Raw genomic sequence first — 24,801 nt, forward strand, 5'->3', positions numbered from 1 at the left:
ACTGTCAATAGCTTCTAATGAGGTAATGATGGTCAGTCCATTACAAAAATAGATTTTAGTATTCTCAATGTAAATACCTATCTGACAGGAAATATATTCAGATTATAACTGGAGTTGTAAATTACTGCTAAATGCTGACAAATTACGTATATCTATGCTGTTGATGTCAGTGCCACAAGTTAATAAACAGTGTACTTTGGGGTTGTTTATTGCTTTGTCCAAGTTGTAAACTTCGTCAAGCTTTAATCATTCAATTTCTGGTTAAAATAAGAAAACTTTTTCAGCTATTCATAATCCATGGAATGGAGATGTTCATGGAATGTTTTGAGAAGGATTTTTTTCACACAGGTACTGTTCATGGGAGGTACTCTGCTTCACCTGCTACTCAAACACAAGGAAGAACTGGCTGGGAATGTGATAGCTGTGGGCATCTTTGGCTGCAGGGACTGCAGTGTGGATCCTGAGCACATGAGAAAGGTAAGTAAGTAGCAGATTTCCTAGTATGAGGATACAGGGAAGATAAATCCAGACTCTTCTTGAAGGTGCTCAGTGATAAGTTGAGAGACAAGAGATGCACATTAAAACAATGCAAATTCTGAGTAGATTTTAGAGCCTGAAGGTGGTCAAACACCAGAAGAGATGGCCCAGAAAATGTGTGGAACCTCTGTCCTTGGTCCTGAGCAACCTGAGCTATATCAGACTCGCTTTGGGAATGGGTTTGAACCAGATGACTTCCAGAGGTCCCCTCTACTTAAATTATTCTAAAAACTCTGACTGAAAAGCCTGGATTTTAGACTAGTAGGTTTAGGCTTGTTCAGGGAATTGTTAAACCCATCCTCTTAGGGGGTGTTCTCGCAGGCAAAAGTGCTCAGGGGAGCAGGTTGACCTCCAAGACAATCTCCACAATGTGTAAGAACAATTGATCCCAGTCTGCAAGAAAATTGGCAGGCAGAGAAGAAGGCCAGCTTGGTTAAAGAAGAAAATCTTAAATTCCTAACTGAGCTAGATAAGGACTGGAGTGATGACTAGAAAAAGGCAACTGCGGGACCCATCTTCACAAAACAGTAAGAGGATTTGTGGAACTACAGGCCAGCCAATCTAGCCTTAACCACAGGATTATTCTGCACCAAATCCACATGAAATTCACTCTACATGACACAGAAGTGTGCTACTAAAAATGAATGAGTACGCATCGGTACTGAGGTATTAGCTGTACGTCATGCCTGAATGTTACCGAGTCATAAAGAGGACATGGAAAATCCTTTTTTTCACAAGTCTCTGTTGACTGAAGTCTTGTTCAGACTACTCTTTCCCTAGCTTCCCATCAAATTAGTACTATATTTCTAGAACCATGAGAAAAATCAGTACAACCACCTAATCTGACAGAAAGCTAACAGACACACCCAAAACGTGTCCATTATTCCTATGTGTGTTTTTTAAAAAATGAGATCAGTTTGGGAACATGAATGCTAGATCCAACACAAGATAGGGAAGGATACAGAGAGCTAGGAATGAGGAAAAGGTCATGGACCCACCTCTTCTGGAGACAAACTGTAGTTCTGCCAAATTACATGCAAAATTAAATTACTTCTGTGGGTTCATGACTGATATTTACTGAATATCAGATGAATCTGGTGTAGGGCCAAATGCTGTGCAAACAAGCATCCCCCTCCTTTTTCCACACCCTCAATGACAGCTTCCAGAACATTTTTTGTCTGCTGCTGGCCTTTTCTCATACCTCATTCTCACATATATATATATATATATATATATATATATATATATATATATATAAAGAAGGAAAAGAAAAGAAGGAAAAAAAGGAAAAGAAAATAAGGGAAAAAAAAAAAAAGTACCAGTAGGACACAAACAGCAAAAAAGTAGTTTTCTGAATTTATTTTCCTGAACCAGTTCCCTTCAGAGTCAGTGTCAGCACAATGGAGAGGCTGGGGATATAATATTAGTAGCAGCTAGAGGAAGGAACTGCTCTTCTCAACAAATGAAAACCCTGCCATATGGAATAACTACTTCAGGAGGAGCACATTTTGCACAGAATCACCAGTTTTTGACTTCATTTGTTTACTGTTATTGTTCATTATTTACCTTACTGTACTATTTAAGCTCTTTCTTAGATTAGGGAGCACACTGTCCTAGTTGATGTACCTACTTGAAGAGATAAACCAGCTCCAAAACAACAGTAAGAGATAAGAGGTGGAAGAAAGGAAAATGATTATTCCCCTTTCAAAGAGGGAAACTGAGGCAAGTAATTAGCAATGAAGTTCTTGAACTTGATGAGGAGCACAGACACTCAGTTCAGATGTTCCCATCCATTTAACAGATATATTTTTTTTTAAGTTCAGAAGTTCCCATCCATTTTAACAGGAGCTGAATATTCAGAGAGATGAAAAAGCTCTGTAAATACCACCCTGAGTAGATTCCCAAGAACCTCTCTAGCATTTAAGCATTTAAAGTAGCATTTGTGTTTATGCCTATGTCTGTATATGTTTGTGCATTCTCTGGCTTTCAACAAGCAGCCAGCTCAGCGTATCTTCGCCTGAGCTGGATTTATTTGTATTGCCCTGTAGAATATCACATAATCCATTTACAGGACAGTGTGTAAATGTTTTTTGTAATATAAAGAACAAACAGTTCATCCCTACACACTTTTCCAGACATGAGCCCCATAAGCTGCTCTGCTTGTTTTACTGACTGAATTTTCTAAATTTTCTAAATTTCATTGTCAGCTGATTTAGATTTGTAGGACATCATAGGCAAAAATCCACAATGATTTCAGTGCCAGTGGTCCCTAAGAAGACCTATCTCTGCCATGGTCCAAATTGCAGGCATAGGCAGACTCCATACCACACAGCCACCCACCAGCTAAATGCTCGGCCTCTCCAACCTCTTTTCTGGCCATCCCAGAAATACCGGATGCCAAAGCTGCTCCCATCCAGCCAGACTTTACCTCACACATACATGCATATATAGGAGTCTTAGACACACATATAACAGACTTCATATCACTGGAAAGTTTGCCATCCATTTCAGCTGTCCAATCACCCAGTTTTGCCCTTGCCCCTCAGTCAAGCCTGCAAACCATAAACGACATTTTTGGTAGGAATATGTCCCCATCTGTGTCCACACAAATCCCAGTGAAGATTTCACATAACACTAGCCATGAAATGAAGTATTCATCTTCCTGATGTGTGCTGTAGATTAATTGAGAGAAGAGAGGAATGAGACAGAATGATAAAAGAAATCTGAAAGACAGAAGAGCTTTCTGGAGACATTCTGGGATTAGCAGCTAAGATTGAGGGTGGGGATTAGAAGGAAGACAAGAATATGGTAAATGACAGTCAAATACAAAGACAGGCAAAAGAAACGGATTGTAATTATGTTGACTTTAAGATATTAATTTAAAGAAACTGTGGGTGGAAGGAACAAGAGAAAACAAGAAGCAGAGCAGACTCATTCTCCTACAGAAATGTTGGCTGACAGAGGGAGAGGCCCCCTGAGCTGGACACTGCAGCCCTGCAGGTAACCATCACAGTATTCCCTTCCCAGCTTCTCCACGGAGGCAAGATTAGTACAGCATTAGCTGAAAGCAGATACTCTCAGCTTCCAAAAGGATCACTTCTGAAATCACATCACCTCTGAATACTTCTCAACTGTTATATAGTGACCGTGCTGTCTTAATAGACACCTGCCATAGGGAAAAGACAGTTTAGACAAAACCAAGATTAAAGCAGTTCTTCGATTTATTGGCTACACATAATTAATCACCAGTCTGTGAGCTCAGTATCAGCACCACTCAGAATCATACCAGAAGTAAAACAGATATATCACTATATCAGTCACTTAAGAAATGTTAACATACACCTACAAGTTTCTGAACACCCCTCTATGAATAACATTTAAAAGCTCTACTTCCCCTGACACAAAAGCACACAAACATACTTGACTGCACACAAATGCCATATCCCCTCATTCAGGTGCTTTACATGCACAAGACTCTCCTGGAAGCAGGGGCTTCCCCACTTGCATACCCTTGCTGTTGCAGGTGTTGTTGCTCCACATTACATGCGGCACCCTGCAGCCCACTAATTACAAAACCGTTGAGAGATCATTCCACAAGGTCATATAACCATGCCCCAGCTCCCTGCTTGGTGCACCCGACTTTGTCACTGCAGTAGCTGGGCACAGGCTGCTCATTGCATCCACAGGGGAGAGGCAGAGGCAGAGCTTGCGATGCTGGTGAGGCAGCTTTTAAGAACATCAAACTGGATTTGTACTACCACTCCATTCCCACTCCAAGCTCTCTTCCCACTATTAGAAAGATTCATGGTTACACTGCTTTTCAAGCTGGCTCCTTTACTTAGAAACATAGAACCATAAAATGGTTTGGGTTGGAAGGGACCTTAAAGCCCACCGAGTTCCAGCCCCCTGCTATGGGCAGGGACACCTCCCACCAAACCAAGTTGCCCAAAGCCCCATCCAGCCTGGCCTTGAACACCTCCTCCAGGGATGGGGCATCCACAGCTTCTCTGGGCAACCTGTGACAGTGCCTCACCACTCTCACAGTAAAGAACTTCCTTATATCTAATCTAAACCAACCATCTTGTAGTTTAAAGCCATTACCCCTTGCCCTATCACTACACCCCCTGACAAAGAGTCCCTCCCCAGCTTTCTGGTAGGCCTTTAGGTATTGGAAGGCCGCTATAAGGTCTCACTGAAGTCTTCTCTTCCCCAGGCTGAACAACCCCAACTCCATCAGCCTGTCTTCATAGGAGAGGTGCTCCAGCCCTTTGAACATCCTCATGGCCCTCCTCTGGATTCATTGTAATATTTCCATGTCCTTCTTGTGCAGGACGCAGGACCTTGCACTTGGCCTTGTTGAACTTCATGAGGTTTTAGAAGACTCTTCATACTTCCCTGGTCCTCCCTGGCTGATAATTCTCCTCCTCTTCAGCATGGTCGGTTTGGGCAGATACCCTCTCATGCAATGTGGGGGAGAGCACACACAGCCTCCCATCTGACAACAGTTGTTGCTCGGGCCATCCTGCCAAGGGTGGGCTTTGTCAGCACCCCTGCAAGTGCTGCTGACACAGCAAGCAAGCTGTGAGGTCACACCTTATTTGCGTGTAGTAGCCTCATAATCAGCCTTGGGGAAACCTCTGTGAAGATGTTCCCTGTTGAACCTGAGTGTCAGATGCAGGTAAAACAGTGCTCCATGACCTTAGTCCAAACATCAGGGTGCTGGGATTGTCCCCAGGATGCTTGGCTGAACTCTACCACACAAATACGAGAGACACAACTCTGTGCAAAGAGCAACCAGCTACAGAGCCACGTCCAGCAGCTTCCTCCAGCAATAAATGCAAAAGAAACCCACTGGTTTTGACTTGCCCATAGTTAAGGTATGTACAAAGGCCAGTCACCAAGTTTATTGAGTTATTTATGCCAAAAAATCAGAAATGTTATTAACAGACTTCATTGCAATCACTATTTGGTGCTTTTTTCTAACAGGTACAGTAGAAATAACAAAAATAAATGAAGAGGTAGGTCAAAATGATTGTTGATTCATTACTGTCAAAATCAGAAGTTCTAACAGTTCCCTGAGTATTTTTTAATCTAAAAACTCTATAAAATTATAGTCTTCCTTTCATTTCCTCGAAGTACTAGAAAAAGGAAATGGTTTAAAATTGAAAGATCTTAACACATAAATCACCAACCCCATTAATATTTAATGTTTATATGAAATAAAGGTTTGAAATATTTATCACACTTCCTTTGTTCACAAATCTGTGTCAAAGAAACAAGGACAAGGACAAGAAATAATCTGTCACTTGGTTGTCACAAGGATTTTAGCCATTTTACTTTGACTCCACCATTTGTGAAAATCTAGCCTACCTGTCAGACGATTAGTGATAAACGTATCAGCTTCTAATGCTGTCTTCTCCCCTGTCACAGGAAAAAAAAAAAGAAAAAAAGAAAAAAAAAAGTTTTTTCTTTCTAACATATCATGACCTTTCTTTATCCATTGAACATTTAGTCTTATCCAAACAAGAAGGTCCTGCTATTCAAACTCAGTGTTTTTTTTTGTTAGAACTCTGCAGTATTCCAACATCTACATCTCATAACTGTAGTTCAGGTGCAAACGTAAAGATTAAACTATGATGAAATCCAGTACAGGAGACAACTTCTTGGCTATTTGTATATTGGCATAACTCAAGTATGCCTAGGAAATATAATGCACAGGTATCATGGTCTTAGAAATTAACTAGGAAAAACAGAATAAATGAGCTTCATTAAATTCTCTACCAGTGGTCCTGTCTAGTTACAAATGTAGGGCTTTGAGCCAAAAATAGGATTGATTAAGTTTATAATCTATGCTGCATACTCTGCCGGACAAGTCCCTGAGCAACCCAAACTAATTAGACCTCTTTTGAGCAGGGGATTGGACTACATCTCCTCCAGAGGTGCCTTCTAACCTAAGTTATTGTATGATTCTATGATACAATACCTAGACCTTTTTAATTTAAAATTAATCCTAGTGAAAGTTAGTACAAATTCTTAATTTTAGATATAGATGTTCTTCATAAGGAACCAGCATCAAATGCAATATTTAGACAAATTTCTAGAGGAAATGATTGAATGTTGCAATGTAGGATTTAGCTCTCAGGGAGGTGCCTTTTTAATGAATTATGCTATCTCCTGTACATGACATTTCCTGTGGGAAGAATATTGTGTCTTTTTTTATTATACCATGAAGTACACATGTACTGGAACCTTCGCTTCATATTGCCTGTGTGCCACTTGGTATGATAAATTTCAAAGCATACAGGCAACATTTATACACTGAAGGTCTTTTATATATTATTATTCCATGAGAGATTTAGGATGCAACAACCATGTTGGCTGGTTATTACCTCCCTGTTCATTTGCATTTGAGCCCAAGAAGTTTTAACCGATAACTCTTGTTCACATAAAGCAGATTTTAATACATATTCAGAAGAAAACTATTTCTAGCGGAAATATACTTCAGAATATTAGTTGGAAGTAACAGCATGAAGGACACAAAACTGACACAGACATACAGTTTTAGAGGGCTTATAACACTATCTATGTTTGCTGAGCACTCACTTATCTGTGTGGTCATTTTGACAGATGGTATGAGGGCTGAAGCGTAACTACCCAGTGATCCCAGAGCATTCTTCTGAAATCTGTGGCATACCCAGCTCTTTCATATTTGGCAATACAGTGGGCCAACTATTCTCCCAGAGGGTGAGCTGTTTAAAAAATGGATAATTTTTAAACTAGGACATTGACAACAAATCAAGATCAATTCAAAACAGATAGATTCTCTGAATTTATTGAAACATAAAATTGAAAACAAACCATTTACAGATTAATCCCTATTTACTTTTTCAGAAATTGATATCTTTGAATGAAAAACTGATCATTTTGACATTTCACAGTTCTATTTCGTACACTTTTTTAGCTGAAACCTTTCACCCAAAGTGAACCAAAAGGTCTCATGAATGCTTACTGAAGCCTTCTTATTTTCCTCAAGTAAGCACATGCTTGACCTGCTTGACCACAAACACAGCAAATATTCAGTTCTGTCTTGTTTGGACAGTTCATCTGAACTCTACCTGCAGCCAAGTCCCAGAAATACACATTGCAGGTATGACTGGTGTTTTGCTGCTAGAAAGCTACTTCCCAACTCCATTTTCTGCCTGCCAGACATCTCCCAGGCTTCCAGCAGCCTCTGCCCGGCTTCTCTGCTTTCACAGTACCTAACTGAGCTGGCTTCTAAATTCCACCATTACTTATTCTTCCTTTTTGAAGCTCATTGTCATAGCTGAACTGGGGCAAACACCACTTGCAATCTACCGTGTTGTTACCAAAAGCGATCTAGCACATTTGTAATCAAATTCAGGGATGAAACTAGTTTCTACAGTTCAGTTTCTTCAAACAAAGAGCAGAGACAAATCCTCAATGTGCAATTGGATCCTTATTAGTTTGAGGAGCCTCTTTTCATTTAATTGACATTCGATAAAACAAGTATGGCATGCTCAGTGAAAGAAAGGGTGTTATACTGGCATTCTTATTTACTACCCAGTTACTTTGATGTAGACTGGCTTGTTATAATATTAAAAGTAGAACTGAGACAACCTTACAAGATTCATGCTCTTAAAATTTGTTGTAGTTTCCATTTAAGAACATTTTATAGAAGAATTCATATTCTCGTTATATGACAAATTTCTTACAAAAATGCTTGTCCAAATAGACATATACAAAAAACAATGAGATTTGTAAGAAAGCTCATACCTGAAGCTGTTAAGCTGGGTTAAATTTCTGAGGATATGCACTCACTGGTGTCCTTGGTACCATTCCTTTTTATTCTCCGTGATCATTGTATGTCTTTCTTTATTTAAAGCAAAATTTTAAAGACTTCATTCCTTTCCTCCTTTTCTCACTTCTTTCTTTTCCCACCTATTTCAGTCCCATTGTTTTTAAGTTCAGGAAGACAAACACAACTCTAAGAATGAGAATATAGTATATTTGACTTGTATTTAAAATTATACCTGTAATTAATCTCTAAGCATTAATAAATAAGCTGTTCTTTTAGAGACTTACATTTCAAAGGCTATGTTTTGATAATATTACATATATCTTGGCCTCTTTCTGTAACCATTCAACCATGGATATCTAAAATACACATTGTACATCACACTGCAATGTGACTTGAAGATACAGGAAAGCTTCGTGGCATTATTTGTACCATGGGTAGCTGATGAAAACAGAAAGAAACGCACTCTCATTTACCTGCTAGCATTAATTCTCAGTGCAGTGTTACTCTTCAGGAGTCATGTTTCTGTATCTGGGCTGCGACTGCTGAAAGCACAGCCTGGAAGCCTTTGTATTCAATAGCTGATGTACATAGTGAAAATACAACAATCTATGTTAGGAAAATATTGACTCTTTCAGATTATTGCATAACAGAAAAGGATTCACAATCTCTATCAATATCAGATTTCATTCTGATAATGGTGTGTTTAGTATTAAATAAGAAAGCAAATATTTTATGGAAGGAATAGAGTTTATCTATCCGTTATATAGCACTCAGTGTAATCAACTTTAAAGGACTGTTTTAAAGGTCTTTTTCATACAAAGACCAATAGATAGGGTGATAATGAAGAGAAGATATGGTTTATTTAATATTCTCTCTCTGTTAGACAAACTAACAAACAAGTAAGGACCAGAAATCCAGTTATATGGTTGTATACCCCTTGCAGAAGAATATCTTCTGCATATGATGTAGAGTGTTCCAGACATCAGGGCAGCCCCTGAGGTCTGCTCACAAGGTTTTTTCTAGACCCTTGCATTATTTGAATCCTCATGTCTTCAGCCAGACCTCAGACTAGGAGTCCCAAAAAGTAGGAGTTTGCTATCACCCACTAAGTACTCATTAGCTTTGAGAGTGTGATTCAGTCTTTACAATCTTATTTCTAACAGAACACTCTCAAAATTCATTAAAAAAAAAAAAAAAAAAAAAAAAAAAAAGGCTTAGGACAAAAGAATTGCCAGATTGTTGAAGCAACAAGTGATTTCAAACCACAGACTGAAAAAAAAAAAAAAAAAAAAAAAAAAGGCACGTAAGCAGCTTAAAATTTGAATTGTCCATATGCCAAGGAACAAATTGCAAACTTTAATAGTTACTAAACAGTCTGTAGATGTTCTCAGGGGGTAGGAAAAAAATAGCACAAATGCTTCTGTAATTATGTCATATAAATTGGCATTGTTCACTGACCCTCAAACCTATTCTGCTATATTTTGCTGTTCCATAGCATATGTGTTGCAGAAAACTTGCTTAGTAACTGACTGTTTTCTACAGTCTATGCTTCCTTAAATGTATTTACTTGGTATCAAGACAGGCTGCAAATGTGCTGCTCAATTACACAGCAACCAAAAATCTGGCAGCACACATGAGAGTTAGGTTGACATTGGCATGGAAGTGGTTCTAAGACTTGCATAAACATAGTTAGGCATATTTGACACATTAAGGTGTTTGTTAATACTGTTTTAAAGACTACCCAGAATGAAATATTACCATTTTCTCCACAGAAACCAAAGGGAACCACAGGTACTCATATGGATACCCTTTTGTCAAACCTCACTTTAAAACAGAGATATGATAGAACTGTTGTTAATAGGGATTTTGTAGGATTCAGCAATAATCATTTTTGCACTTTATTGGATTTTCAGGCTTGTAATAAGTTGTCCACTGTAAAATAGCCTTGGAGTTGAAGAAGCTTTATGAGACCCTCCAACTTGTCTTTATGTTGAATGCAGAATTTTTGTGTCTGTACTTGGTTTCAGACTTTGGTTCATATTAATTTTTATTTTATTTTATTTTACTTTTTAAGCAAGGCCTGTTTTCTAATTTAATTTGTCCATCACATGATACAGTAAGCATTTTAATTTCTCAGTGATCATTCAATTCCCAATCATGCAGCATGCCTTGGGCGAGCACAGTCAAGTGTAAAAGTTGGTGCCAGTAATGAACACTCATTTAAATCATTTGCATTCCCTTTTACACCAGAGGGGTGTGACATTTTGAAATAACTAGAATTAATAAAACTAACTTATTAATTTTTAGAGTTCTGAGGCATTCTGTGAAGAGTAGAATTTAAATTAGCAGAGTTTAAAATGATTTTAAGAGTAAAATCTGAAGAAGTATTTCCATTTCTATTTTCTCATTCTCATTATTACAAAATAAATCATCATTTAACAATGATGTAAAAGTATGCAGTGCTAAAGCATTAATTTTGAAGGTAAAGAAAAGGTAGCTTCTACCCTATTACACTGTGACATTGTCTTCTAGTTACACAGCACAGTCTTAATATATTTCCATAATATTTGGTATTAACAAAAATTTTGAAATTCCCAGGAAAAAAATAATAATATTGTTTGCAAAATTTCTTTCTCTTACAGATGCAGGAGGTTGATGAACAATTTGAATCAATTTGAATGCAGTTCAATTAGCATATTTGTGTCTGAATCAACTGTAAATTTCTACCCAGGACACAAATGCATGTCCAGACTTGTAATTCATTGATTTGTTAACCTGGGAACAGAGACAATATTTTAGCTATGGAGGCACGTATGGAAAAAAGCAATGTTCCAACTTATGCAGTTTATATCAAATCACAAAATTAAATCTACATGTAAATGTCTATTTTACATGCTTGTGTTTTTTTTTTTAATTACAGAATGATGGACTTACATTAGAAACATACACCAGTATTCAATAGCATTCAATGGATAGTCCTTTTGTACCTCCAGATATCGTATAGATAATGCATATAAAGCACTGTATTTCTTTTGATCAAAGTCTTAGGTTAATTCTTTGTCGTATATCAATGAATTAATTATATCAGCCTCAACACAGCTTAAAATTCAATAGGATTAGCCTCATTTTACATTTATGATATTCCTCTCATCTGCTTTGATTTACAGAAAAGAATCTTTATTAAAGGAAAGTCTGAATCTAATGAATTAATACATAAATCAGGTTTTCAGTCAGCTCAGTTCCTGCATTTCAGTGACTTAAAATGTATTTTTTATGATATTCCAGGGTAATTAAAAACAAAATTCAACAGTTTGTAGCTTAGAGACAGTCATTGATTAAACTATGAGTAAGATGAGCTTAACTGCCTCATTTTCAGCAGAACAAAATCTCTGTCATATGGTAGCCCTCTACTACCACAGAATCATTAGGGAGCTCCTACTAAAAGTATCAGACAAAGGTGGCATTGTTGCAAAAAGGAGTCGAAAGATACGGACAGTAACAGTTGAAAACATGTTTTGAGAGGACATCAGAGAGGTGCTTGTACTACGTTCCTCTTAATTAATATGGGATATTTGTGTGCATTTAGATTTTCAGAATGCCAGGCACTAAACTGCTTCTATCCACTAACATCTGCATTGATGTTTTTGTGGTTAGACAATGTTTGCCTTGTGTTGCGTTGGCAAAAGGAAGGCAAAAGGAGCCTCTGTAAGTCATTGACTGAAAATATTTACATCTCCAGAATATAACAAACCCAGAGCCAGAGATGCAACAAAGTGTTGTCTTCTCTTCTTAGTCCCACAAAATGAAGAGGAGGGGGAGACAGGGAAGTGAAACAGCTCGTGGCACCCAGTATGACCCCTGTATGTGCTAAGGGGTCAACTTTCCACATGTTAATCCCTTGCTTTACTTTGTTCACGACCAGTCAGATATTCAGTGCACTGTTTCATCAAAAAAGCACAATAGGTTATGCTGGTGCTAGTTCCTTCAATATGGACATTCCCTGAAATAATTGGTGGTCACTTTGCCTGTTTGAGTGCATGTGTCTACAGGCAGACATCCTCGTTAGTAATACATGTGGTCCATTTCTGATCATCTTTTGTTGTCACTGTTAGCAGTCTAAATAAACACAATATGCTTCCACCATCCACTGTGTACCATTCTTGCATGTGCACTTTTACTGCACGCTGAGGGGGACTTTTATACCACATCATACTCCTATTTGATCTCACACATCCTCATCAGAGAGAAACAGCCAGGAAATTCTCCATGCTGGGCATGCTCCATCTAGAGTCTGCGGGAGCAGCAGCCGAGCAGCCTAACAGCAGCTCCATGTGATTAAGCAGTGCATTAAGCCTGTGCATACTGACATTCAGGCACTTCTGGAGCTCTAAGTGTTAGATTTTCCATCATCTCATTCCTTTAATACAGTCTACGTGTGCGTGTCATACAATCCAGTGTTACTACTCTGTGGGAATGGAAAAACATATCAAGCTCAAATGTTACGGTGGAGTTTTTAATCTTTTCTTCTACAGCAAATGCAATAAACTCCAAGATACCCAGGTGCTGAGAAGAAAATGTGGATTTCTTTCCTGAGGTTTTGCTAACATTTTTTGTGAACAGATAGTTACAGCTGAACACATGCCACCTCAGAACATGAGATTGTATCAATCTTGTCAACAGAGGATTGGGAATATGAATCACATTACCAGCAGACTGGAATTTGTATTAAATGTATCAATAAGCAGCGTGTTCACATCATGACTGCTTGCCAGAAGGCTTGTATTCTCTATGATGAAGTACAATTTTTCCCATCAGTAAGTCAAAAGCTGGAGCCACTTAGCATTAAATCATTTGAGGCCAGACATCTGTTAACACGCTTAGGGACATGGGCAAACACTTCCAGCAGACTGTGATAGCTAGCAGATAATTTATTCCTAGTCTCCCTTCAAAGGTGATGATATAGATAAAAACTGAACTCAAAAATAGGCTAAGGAATACAAGACCAGTATAAGCAACAATTTTTGGTTTAATGTGTACATGACCAAGTATAAAAACATGGAAAAAAAAATTAGTGTTTTGTGACAAAATTTGCCTTTGGGTAGCTTCATGGAATTCGATGACTAGAACATTAATCTTGGAACAGTATAAAATATCCATGCTTTATTATCTAAATAAAGTAGCAACATCAGAGATAAAAGTTGCCTTTGTGATTGAAATCATGTCTTTCATACTACTTCAGCTTCAGAACCGCTCTAAATATGTTGTACTCTGCCAAGTCTGTATTTTGTTTAAAACTGAATGTAGGTTATATGCTGATTTCATTTAAATAATAGTTATGATAATGATGATGCTGATGCCAATGATTAGAATACAATTACAGATCTTTCTCATATCTGTTATTTCTCTCTGTTACTACATCAGTTCTCTCGAAAAAATAGTTACTGTGATACACAGTGATGCATCCTGTCACTAGTAGCACCCATTTTCCCAGCCAAAAACTCCATAGAGCTTCAGGACCTTTTTTTTTTTTTTTTTTTCCAAAACTTCTTTTCAGGACCGTATTGAAATTTTTCCTCCACAAGGTCCCACTGATTCATGGGTTGTTACATCAGAATTTAGATTTGCTGCTCAAATATGAGTAACGTACAATTTTAAATATTAATCATAAGTGCTAGTGAGTGCAGAACAAGGGATACAAGAAGCATAAATCCCCAATTCTGAAGCTCTTTCAGAGTGTCACACATGATATAAAAAGCATTTGATGACTGCTATAGCACTTGGGTATGTTTGCACTGCATCTCTAGAGCAACACTTGGATGGAAATTCAAGAAGCATTAAAGTTTCATTACATCCAAAGTTCATTATGGACTGGATGATAAAATAGGCTAGTTGCTGTCACTTAATGGTAGAAGGCATATGCTTTGGTCTGCCGTGCTGGCAATAAAAGAAAGCAGGAGGGGAGGGGGGTTATGGCTTGCTTAGTTTCACTCAAAGCCCATTATTTCTTTTGTTCCTGTAAAAATGAAGTACAAATTAATATAGATTTTACAAAGGGCTTGTAAAGATGACCAGAATTTGCTTTCTTAGTGAGTTGACCCTCAGGAAGCCCTCAAGTGTCAATAGCAGAAGCCTTGTACAAGCCCAAGAGTAAGATGCAGCTTTTATCCTTTTGTTTCAGAGAGGTCAAGTGAAAGCAGCCCGAGGCACCTTTACATGAGATTTGGGCGGATACAGTTCAGGCACAGTACTGCAGATCACGAGGCCCTGCCTGGGACCATGAGGGCACAGAGAAGCCTGTGGTTGGCACACATTGGACTGGGCAGCAGGGTTTTAGGATGGCAGCTGGAGTTCTGGTGTGGTGGTGTAAATTATGTCAGGTTTTATTTCTGGTTTTCTAACAGTGCAATTCGCCTTCAGTTCAAATCTGTATGGATCAGCCAATACAGTAGTAAATAAATTTGTGACCAGTTACGCTCATACAATTGCCATTTGAAGTTTTTTCCTTTGCAATCCTGTGTCACTGCATATATGATTCCTTTGGTTTGCAATCGTGTATGCTTCCCGTAGATACCCAGGCTATTCAGGGCCAAGTTCCTAGCTTATGAAGACAACAGAAAGTGGCTTACTCGCTTATTCTTTTTTGTTTGTTTGTTTTATTTTGAATAATCCAACACTAACTGGTTTTCAAGAACTGAGTAGCTGGATCTTCTTCCTTTGCCTTTGCTCATGATACTATTCAGCTAAGAATAGCTAACTTGTGCCTGCTCCTCAGGATACTTTTATCCCAGCCATGTGTTTGGGAACTAGACAATACAGCCATACCTGCATGCCACGTCTGCCTCACATAACAAACTCTGCCAATTGCAGCTTGGGTCTGTACACTATGCTGCCAGTCTTCCCCCAGTAACACGGAGACAGGAGAACTTTATTTGACCTGATAATCAGTTATTATTGTCAGAACTACATGATCAAAGTGAAATTGGCAGGACATTGGTTTGGCACCACCCTTAAAATTTGTCAGCATCATTTTATTGCAAGATTAAAGATAAATATTAATGTCCAAAACCTCTGACTTCAGTATTCACCACTTTCAAGCATCTGAACTGAGACAGGCAATGAAAACACAGCAGTGGTTCTGTAGAATAATAGAATTATAAAAATATACCATGAAAACAGGAAAATATGCTGGATTTTCCTTCTATTTTTTTTCCTGTAGTAAATGCACATGTAATTGATAGATCTTGGATTCTTGTTACCTGTGTAACAAAACACAATCATTTTCAGGAAAGAACTTGAGTATTTTACTGAACTGCACCTTTCCTAATTGGTAACAAAACCCTGGCAAGTTAAAAAACAAAACAAAACAACAACAGCAAAATAAAAAACAGATACCCAGAAGCTATATAGCACTGCCTGTATCAACAACATAGTTATTTACTTTAGGAGTATGAACTTGTAAACTCTGCATTTCTCTTTCATAAATTATTTACACAAGAAATTGGAATCTAAGCATTGGTGAGGAATGCTTTCATTTGATAACTGGATTTTTTCGTTTGCATGTGCTTCCATAGTACCTGAAAAGACTTGTACATTCAAGTCTCTGATGCTCCTGTATGGAGTAAACACCCTGGCCAGACTACAGGAATGTCTCAGTCATCCCTCTTAATGAGACACTGATGCCTATTGGAAATCTAAGTGACAGTGAATTAGAAAAGATACAGTCCAGCTAAAGAATCAAAATGCAAAGGCAAATGAGAGCACAAGATACTCAAAATATAACTCTCAAGAAAAAAAAATGCTAAATTTGCAAAAGAAAAAAGTTTATAATATTTTTAAATGTCTTCTTCTTTAAAATGTAAAGGAAGTCCGGCAGAGAACTTAATCGGGGAAAAATGAAAAAAAAAAAAAAAAAAAAAAAAAAGCTATCAGTCAGGGTACAGTGATGCCCTTGTGGCAGGCAGGGCAAGCCATTGGGGCAGTCTGGGTCTTCTGAGGGGTTCTCCCTTGCACAGTTCATTTTAGTTTATCTTCCCCCAAGTATAGATGAACAAGCAAGGAGTAGATGATGATCTGGATCTGGAAAATGCAGCCCAATCCACTTTGCTATAAATAAATAAATAAATAAATAAATGAATGAATAAATAAGCAGGAATAACTGTTGTTCAAATACATCATGATGGAATAAATGTAGAAGTGTTCATATCCTGTAGTTTGACACTGTGGTACAATAACCTTTATTTCTATTCTTAGCATCTGGACTGATCCTTGTGGGGGGGGAGAGGGGGGAATTAAAAAAATGAGAAATAAAACTTCTGAGAGCCTAAAATATCATTGTTTTGAACATTACAGACGGTGATCCTTCATGGATTGTTTTAAAGAATTTGTGGCATTTCATTCAGTATATGATCAAGATACCTGAAATATTGACGTCTAATATTGCTCTAAGAGTTTTATAGAAGACATTGAGCTAGTTATTTGAGAAATCAAGCTCTACCAAATTATTTATAAATCCAATAACAACTATATGAGCGCCACAGAAATGTAAGCAGCAGAAGTTACATTTTTTTACTCTCAGAGACCAGCTCAGCTGGTGTAAATGGAAATGGCTCCATGGCAGTCTGTGGACAGTACTGTGACTTATGTCAGTTCTGGATCTGGGTGACTATTTGCACATAATCTGAATACCTGTTTCCATGAAAATATATACCTTTTGAGGCTTTCAATGCGTTTTGCTGCAAATTCAGTAGAACTAGGACACAGGTCATTCCTTGAAGCATTTATATTTACACTTCACTATAACACTGCATGTTTTACTATATAACTAACTGTAACTGAAGGAAGCAGAAAGACCAAAAAAAAAATAAATCTTTAACCACTGGATTAAGTCAACTGGGACAACCTAACTGAGAGCTAATTTGAAATAAAGTCTTGGAAAGGGAATGGTTTAATACAACAAATATCCCATCAATAGTACGGATTACATTTTGGACCTTTGTACCCCAAACAAGGAAATTGTCACTTAAGTTTGGTAATTGATCTAACTGGGAACATGTTGAGGAGTAGAATTACTAAACATTAATTAAAGGGGGGGGGGGGGGTGGAAATGATGAATAAAAAATTAAAATTTCAATTATAATAGAGTGTTTATACAGATTCATCCCGTTCCTGTCTGGCTCTATCTTCACCCAGCCTCTTTCTCTTCCTTCTTGCTAGAGACTTTTCTAGCCATCTGGACTGGGACACTAGCTTTTTCCACCTTAAAGAACAGCGGTACCCCTTTCTGGCCTAACTATGTGGGAAATAGAAATGAGAGGATATTCAATCATATCAGCACACATTAACCTGAAGTGTAACTATTATTACACATTGCCGCTTCTCACAATTCAATCAGTATTTACTCAGTATTACTTTGAGTACAACTCAAAGGCTATTAAAAAAAATCTTTTGCTTTTCCATTGAAATATGAGATTGAGATTGCTAGCAGTCATAAAAATGATGCATGAATAGCACTGATATAGCATTGATATAATGTAGGCAGATGATATGCAAGCATCACCAAGAATCTCTGTGAATGCAGCGCTGGTCACACCTGAAAGAGCCTTGCTGATATTCCTTCCATTCTGCTGGGATTAGATTGTAGACATTGGGAGGGGAATAAATAGCTACCTGCATAAAACACCCACACACTAGCAAGCGAATGGCATTTTGAAATAAAGATATGCAGATTTATTTTTACCACAAAGGTGAAATGATTGAATTAGAACCTGAAGGGGTTCTGAGCACATTCTGTCAATAAACCACAGGCCAGAACAAATAGGTCTGAATACAACCTGCGTAAAAATACGCAGAATGCCAAATGGGAGTGTACACTCCTAGTGCTTATTTTTATTTGAGGCATGTATACATGTTTATATGTGTGGAGAGTTTCAGCTAACTGCTTGCACATCAAGAAATGCGTGGGAGATCAAATCCCGTGTTGACGGCTTTGTAATAGGAAGCCACAAACCTGGAACATCACTGTGCTGCTGACCTTCTGTGATTCACAACAGTATCAGACACTGAAGTAGGTTGTCAGTGTCACAAGGAAACTGAATTCTTTTTTATAAAAGGACTGTAAGCTGCTCAGAATTTTATACATGTATATAAGGAGTTAATAAAAACAGGTATTAATTACAGCTGGCCAAAAAAAAAAAAAAGGACTTTCTGCTTATTTCTCAAGATTTGTCAAGCTGTCCCCCAATCACGTTAGAATCACAAACAATTCAATTTAAAAACATATTCAAGTCTAATTATGTCAGATTCCTTTCCAACTATGTCTCAATTTGTTGCGTTAAGTTATAGAAAATTGTTACTTAGAAATCCAGAATCACAGAAGTAGTTTATGACATGAAATATCTGAGATACTTTATGTATCTTTGCCAGTCTTTACAAGAATTCATTTTGATAACACAGTGGTGATGGAAGTATTGATTCAAGTTTGCACAACACAGAAACTTCTGCATATGCTACAGAACTGCAGAAAAATATATTTATACAACAAAAGGCAATTTTCCAGCTTCCTTATCCACAAAACAAGATACGATGGTAAAATATTGATATGTCCTGCAAACATGGCAAATGTAACAAAACAAGAAAAAGCGTTCAACATTTATGCAGAAGTAATGTTTTCCTCAGGGTCTCTGTCTACAAGATGAATGCTTCCTGTGATCACCGACTCTTCTTGAGCTGAGGTGTTCTCCAGCTGCTTATTTGTGCAATATGGGATGTGGCCACAAAAATACATGTAAATCCATGGGTTGGTACAACTATTTAAATTGCCAAGAAGCATGATAATGGTGAATGCTGAACCTGGAATGAAGTAGTTAAAGGGATAACAGAGTAAATAAAGCATTCATGCAAGTAACATTTTTACAATCTGCTGCTTTATGGTGTACTTGCTCATATATTAATGTTACAGTAATACTGGGAAAATCCCATGTTTTCAATTCCATTTTTTAACTGTCTAAAGTATAAAGCATACTGTATTGTATGCATTTCAGAGTTAAATAGTTCTTTACAACTCTTTTTTGATGTAGCTGCATTACATTTAAAAGCAATTGCTAACTTGCTGTACAGACACAGAAACAGATATTGATATAAATATATGTAGAGTAATACTCAAATTCACACTGATAGAAAGAATTCTTAAAACAAAGATCAGATTTATTTTTTTTATCAGACACAGCTATTATTTATATATTTTAGGGCTAATATCTTTAAGTTTTCAATAGGTGAACTTAAATAAACTCACCTACCAGAGAGCCTGCCTTTCACAAAGAGGCAAGTATAAGTTTGACATGATTAATCTTGTTTCCAGCATGGTGTTCTTTGATACATCTACTAGGCTTTTTTTTTTTTTTTCTTTATAAAGAGTTGTTTCATGACTTTTAATTGTCTTATAGTGTACTACAGATACTCATCAACATGATTTCAATATTCAAAAAATCAGATTTCTTAGAACACCACTGTTCTATACATTAAATAAGAAATATTTATTTTATTACATTGAATAATTAACCATCTATTTTCATCTCAAGAGCCCCAAATACTGCCGTGATAGTTTCTGAAACCTCCAAAAGTCTGAACTGAATCCTTGCCAGAGCATTACTTTCACAGTGCTGTTTGTTAATCACAGAATCATTCACCACTCAAAACACACACACCCTTACTTACATGATGTTTTCATCACATAATATATGAAGTTCTCTGTATCTAATTCAGTACAATAGATAAACAATACAGTAATTTATTTTTAATCATAGCCAAATGATCACAGATAACTTTTACACAAAAGCAAAGTCCACATATAAAGCTATGTGCTAGCCTGCTATGAAGTTATTAATGAGGATGGAGAGTATCTTACCTTCAGTAATGACACTTGGGAACCACACAGACCACAGCTGTGCAATGAAGAAAGGTGACCAGCAGAGAACATATGCAACAACCGTCACCACTGTCATTTTTACAGTCTTGATCATAGCCTTTGAAATACAGTTCACACTGCTTGCTCGGGATGGCAGGACTTGCTTCTGATTTGTTACTTCATATTCATTCTGTTTTTTCACATATATATTTCTTTTGATTATTTTGCAGATCTTAACCTGGCATGTGATAAGGACGGCTGAGGGAATGAAGAATATAACTACAAAAATCCAAGTCACGTATGCCCTAGGGCCCCACGGTTGAATAAATTCAGCCCAACATTCAAAGATACCTGGAGATATTTCAGTCTTAGAAAAGATAAATACCTGTGGTAGGCTAAGAATCAAGGATATAGACCAGCTGGTGCAAATGGGAATGTTCCACAGAGCTCTCTTCTTTTGGAAAGTGACCATAGGGTAGCAAACTGCTTGATATCTGTCCACTGTCATGACCACTATCATGTAAGTGGAGGCAAACATGCCCAGCAATTGTAGATACTTGATAATTCTGCACAAGAAATCTGGCCCTATGAAAACATCTGTAATATCCCATATAAGCTGAGGCAGTACTTGAAAAAAGGCTACCACTAAGTCAGCTACGCTGAGGTGAAGCATGAATACATACATCCTAGAGAGCTTCTTTCTTCTTCTCCACAGCACCAAAATGAGAATAAAATTGCCCACAGACGCTGTCAGAAATATCACCCCCAGTACAGCAATCTCTACTTGAGCTAATTGCTCATCTCTTTCTGGTCTTCCAACAGGATCTGACTTATTTGTCAAACTCAGGAATCTGTGAGTAGAAGGACTTTCAGTCTGATGTGTGCTATCCTGCATAGGAAATGAAAAATTCTTCATAGTGCACGGAAGCTACTCACAGTAGCTGCTACTTGCGACTCAGGTTGACAGCTGTGAAGTGCTGGCTGGCGAATAAACCAGCACAGGTTCAGGTTTCAGGATATCTTCGAGCGAATCTCCTCCTGCTTGTGCGAACCAAAACACTGGACCTGTGTCTCGATAAAATTCTGCCTCTTGCTGGAGTGCAAAAAGGCTTTATATAGGCTCCGAGTCGAGCCTTATGTAACTCCAGAGTCATCTGGTAGGCTGCAGGGACCCGAGCCAATAGCAACGCGAGCCACACAATTGGGTGAAATACATAAATAAAAGGAGAACTTCACAGGCTCGACATAATTAAATTACTCACTTCAGTCAAAAGCCGAACTTGTAAATAGCTGCGGCCAAAATCATGCTCAAACGATATTACTCATGAGAGTTCGCTCGGATATTTTTTACGCAACCCAGGAGTGTGTGCTTCAGCTTAATCAGAAGGAATGTTTGGACGTAGACGGAAAGTTGGGCCCCTGAGCTCAGATGCATCGTAACTGCACTTCTCTGGGCTCCTGGGGCAAGACCACATCCTAAACGCAGCACAGACAAAGAGATACATTTTTCCATAGCTTTTTTTTTTATTATTTTTTTGGAGGGGGGAGTATCTAAGTCACCTTATAGTGAGGAAAAAAAAAAAAAAAAAGAAAATAAAAGAAAAAAAAAAAGGGCTTTTAACTGCCCTAAAAATAATCTTTTTATTTCAAGAAGGGAGTCAAGCCTTGGATGTTTTTTTTTCTCAGCAAAATGAAAAATAACACATGTGAAATAAATTACTTTTAATGGGACTGTGAGTCTACTGAGAATTTAATAGGAAAATAAGTGAAAATTCAGTGGGAAATCCAACTGAGGAAAAGGTCTGTACAAGGAAACAGTTTCCTAGGGTCTCTATACTACTAGTGCTAAAGGCTGAGAGATCATTTTTCGCTATCTGATCCTCTTTATCTTTGAGTAGTAAGTCATATCATGACCACAAGAATTTCATTGTTCTTTAATCTTCCAGTGTAACTTTTGCATATTGGTAGTGGCAGATAAGAATAACAATTTTGATTTAATTTCATTTGTTCTCCCTCAGTCTGTCCTCTTAATCACAAAAAGATGGATTTAATAAAAGAAATTAATTCAATATGAAAGATAACACATATTGGTTTGCAACCTCGTCTGAAGCTAGAGCACTCATATCCTTTTGGATAAGGTCAGGGGACTGCTAATTTGAAGTTCTTCTGAAGAGGAAACTGATAAGGTTAAAAGTATATACACTGCATGTATAGTACGCTATACATCTATACTGATTTATCTTTGTGATCATGACTATGTTATAAAAGCAGCTGAAAGATGAATAGACATCTTGAAACTGAATGTGTTCACGTATCAACAGACAGGGCTAGGGCAAAATTCATAAACAGGATGCTGAACTACAAAGGTTTATAAGGGCAGTGAGATCCCTTTTCTCTCCGTCTCTTTGCCCCTTCCATCCCAGCACGGGACTGATGTTAATATCTCAAGCAAGAGTAAGACTGTGAGAGCAGACAACAGACAAGCAGAACAGCTTCGGTAAACTTCGCCACTGACAGCAGCTATTAGAGTCCTTATCCCAGATTTATCTGAACACTGCTGCAGCTGCCTGAGCCTACAACAGCTTTTCTTTATGACCATGTTGTGAAGGCTATGAATCATAACAACTTAATCTAATATACCTGATTTTTTATTATTATTTTTTCGTAACTGGAAGCCTGTTTGTAACAAACTTGGATTCCTAAGGTTGCTTCTTTTTAGTTTCCCCCCCGGTCTGTAATCCATCCCAATTAGCGGAAAACAGCATGGCAAGAGAGTAAGGGAACAAAAGTTCTTGCACTTACCCTCACACTCCCTTCACTTGGTAACTTCCAGGAGAATAACTGAGTTGGCCACAGCCCAAGAATCCCTGGCAATTATTCTGGTTGCAGACACTGTGCTGCAGAGCAGGCTGGCTGATCTCCAACTCTGCCTTCAGATGGAGACAAAATTTCAGGTGTGTGCTCCGAAATCATTTACCCTGGTATCCTCACTCCATGAGTTAACAAAAAGCCAGGTGTTGTCTTTGTTCTTCTAGCAGGAGACAGGGTAAACATCTCCATCCAGGCAGTGCTGGGACTAAGTGGGTTGAAGCAGGAACATGCTGAATAAAAACTAAGCTCAGGGTCAGGCATGGAAGATGAATTTACACTTTGTGATCTGAAAGATGATGAAGGAATTATATGTAAAAAGACTAGAATATGAAACACAAGTCACTTCTGGGATAGTATTGGAAGACTAACCAGAATACAGTACCAGAATCAAATCTGTATGATTTTCACAGGGCTTAGTGTATGGGTAGACGTATTTCGAGCAAATGTGCTTTATCACCTACACCTAGAACAAGACCCCTGGGAACACACAGCTCTTCAGAGGTGTGCACATGGACACAGCACACACCATCTGGGCAGCACATGTGCTGTAATGGGTGTCAGACCCAGTATGTGGACATGGGCTGAAGGGCAAGCACACTGCAACACGTCGGCCTTTGCCATGTTTATAAAAAGGGAGGTAGTGCTCCTCGTACAAACTGTCCTAGTGATGTAAGACTCCACTCCATCTTGCATATAATTAGTTCAATATATGTTAATGGTTTCATAACTTTATAATTGTGCCCTTTCCAGTTTTTTCATCCATGCTAGCTGACATTTAGGATAATGTTATACTGAAATTGATTCCACTCTGGGAATATAACTCTGAGAAACGAAAAACAGAATAACAGATGAAAATGTTTAAGCAGTCTTAGCTGTTCTTTTACTCTGATAGTTCCTTCTCCTGTTGCCCAGCTTTGCTTCATTCCCAACCATATCTGTCCAAGTTAAATTCTTTCCCTAAATTATTTACTTTCAGTAGTGTGGGAAGACACATTTTAATTAACTTCTGCTGATTTTCTCAGTATGGGCTCTCATCTAATGTTTGTCAGCTAGCTAGTAGGGAGGGATTCAGCTCACAGATTAATGCACTTAAATGAGGTGTCTGCTCAGAACTCCAGAATCACACAGCTGAAGTGTGTCCTTCAGACTGGAAGGCCTCTTGGGCCTCTTGTCCAACCTCCTGCTCAAAGCAGGGTCAACACTTAATTCAGACCAGTTCACTTAGGGTTTGTCCACTCAGGTCTTGAAAACCTCCAAGAGCACAGACCCCACAACCTCCCTGAGTAGCCTGTTCTAAACAATTATAGTCACTGTGGAAAATCTTTCCTTATGTGCTCTACTGGGCCCTGCACTTAAAGCCTGTGCTTTAGTGGTGAATGTATGATGCAGATGATGTTCCAGCCTGTCAGGAGAAGATATATGATGATTTGCTACACAAAATACGAGGCTCCATGGCATGGAAGAGAGGAGGGACCTCTTCACAGACAGGATGTGTGCAACGTGCTCAGGGAAGATCTCTCTGATACCACACAGAAGAGGGGTTCCCAACGTCTGAAGGAACTAAGATTTAAGATTTACTTGCTACCTGCAGTCCCTTTTATCCTACCTTACTAAAACAGCTTTTTGACCACATCCATTACTGTTGGGCTTTACTGAGATCAAGAGAGGAGAC

General features: G+C 38.1%; 1 protein-coding gene and 1 long non-coding RNA gene across 4 annotated transcripts; one reads left to right on the top strand and one right to left on the bottom strand.

Moving 5' to 3' along the window:
* The first annotated feature begins 5,163 nt into the window (after positions 1 to 5,163).
* LOC121066954 lies at positions 5,164 to 20,576 on the top strand. Of its 3 annotated transcripts, none has more exons than XR_005818039.1 (4): positions 5,164 to 5,414; positions 7,165 to 7,281; positions 19,031 to 19,151; positions 20,489 to 20,574. It is a non-coding gene; the product is annotated as an uncharacterized LOC121066954 (long non-coding RNA). The 3 variants fall into 3 exon arrangements; XR_005818037.1 differs by lacking the exons at positions 19,031 to 19,151; positions 20,489 to 20,574 and adding exons at positions 13,911 to 13,994; positions 14,535 to 14,827; XR_005818035.1 differs by lacking the exon at positions 19,031 to 19,151 and having other exon boundaries at positions 20,489 to 20,576.
* Positions 18,060 to 21,174, bottom strand: LOC121066947 (arg8-vasotocin receptor-like). Its single transcript, XM_040550799.1, has 2 exons — positions 20,259 to 21,174; positions 18,060 to 19,204 (listed from the first exon to the last, which is right to left on the bottom strand). The coding sequence occupies exons 1-2, from the start codon at positions 21,172 to 21,174 to the stop codon at positions 19,005 to 19,007; spliced, it is 1,116 nt and encodes a 371-aa protein (XP_040406733.1). The 3' UTR covers positions 18,060 to 19,004.
* Positions 21,175 to 24,801: the final 3,627 nt, after the last annotated feature.

The sequence above is a fragment of the Cygnus olor genome, chromosome 1 (assembly GCF_009769625.2).
Source record: "Cygnus olor isolate bCygOlo1 chromosome 1, bCygOlo1.pri.v2, whole genome shotgun sequence".
Taxonomy (NCBI): domain Eukaryota; kingdom Metazoa; phylum Chordata; class Aves; order Anseriformes; family Anatidae; genus Cygnus; species Cygnus olor.

Bases quoted from the DNA above. Each gene is read 5' to 3' on its own strand.
- LOC121066947 (XM_040550799.1), bottom strand. From the start codon at position 21,174: ATGAAGAATTTTTCATTTCCTATGCAGGATAGCACACATCAGACTGAA. The intron at 19,205-20,258 runs GTAAGATACTCT...ACTTCATTCCAG, and splicing joins CCCAAGTGTCATTACTGAAG to GTTCAGCATTCACCATTATC.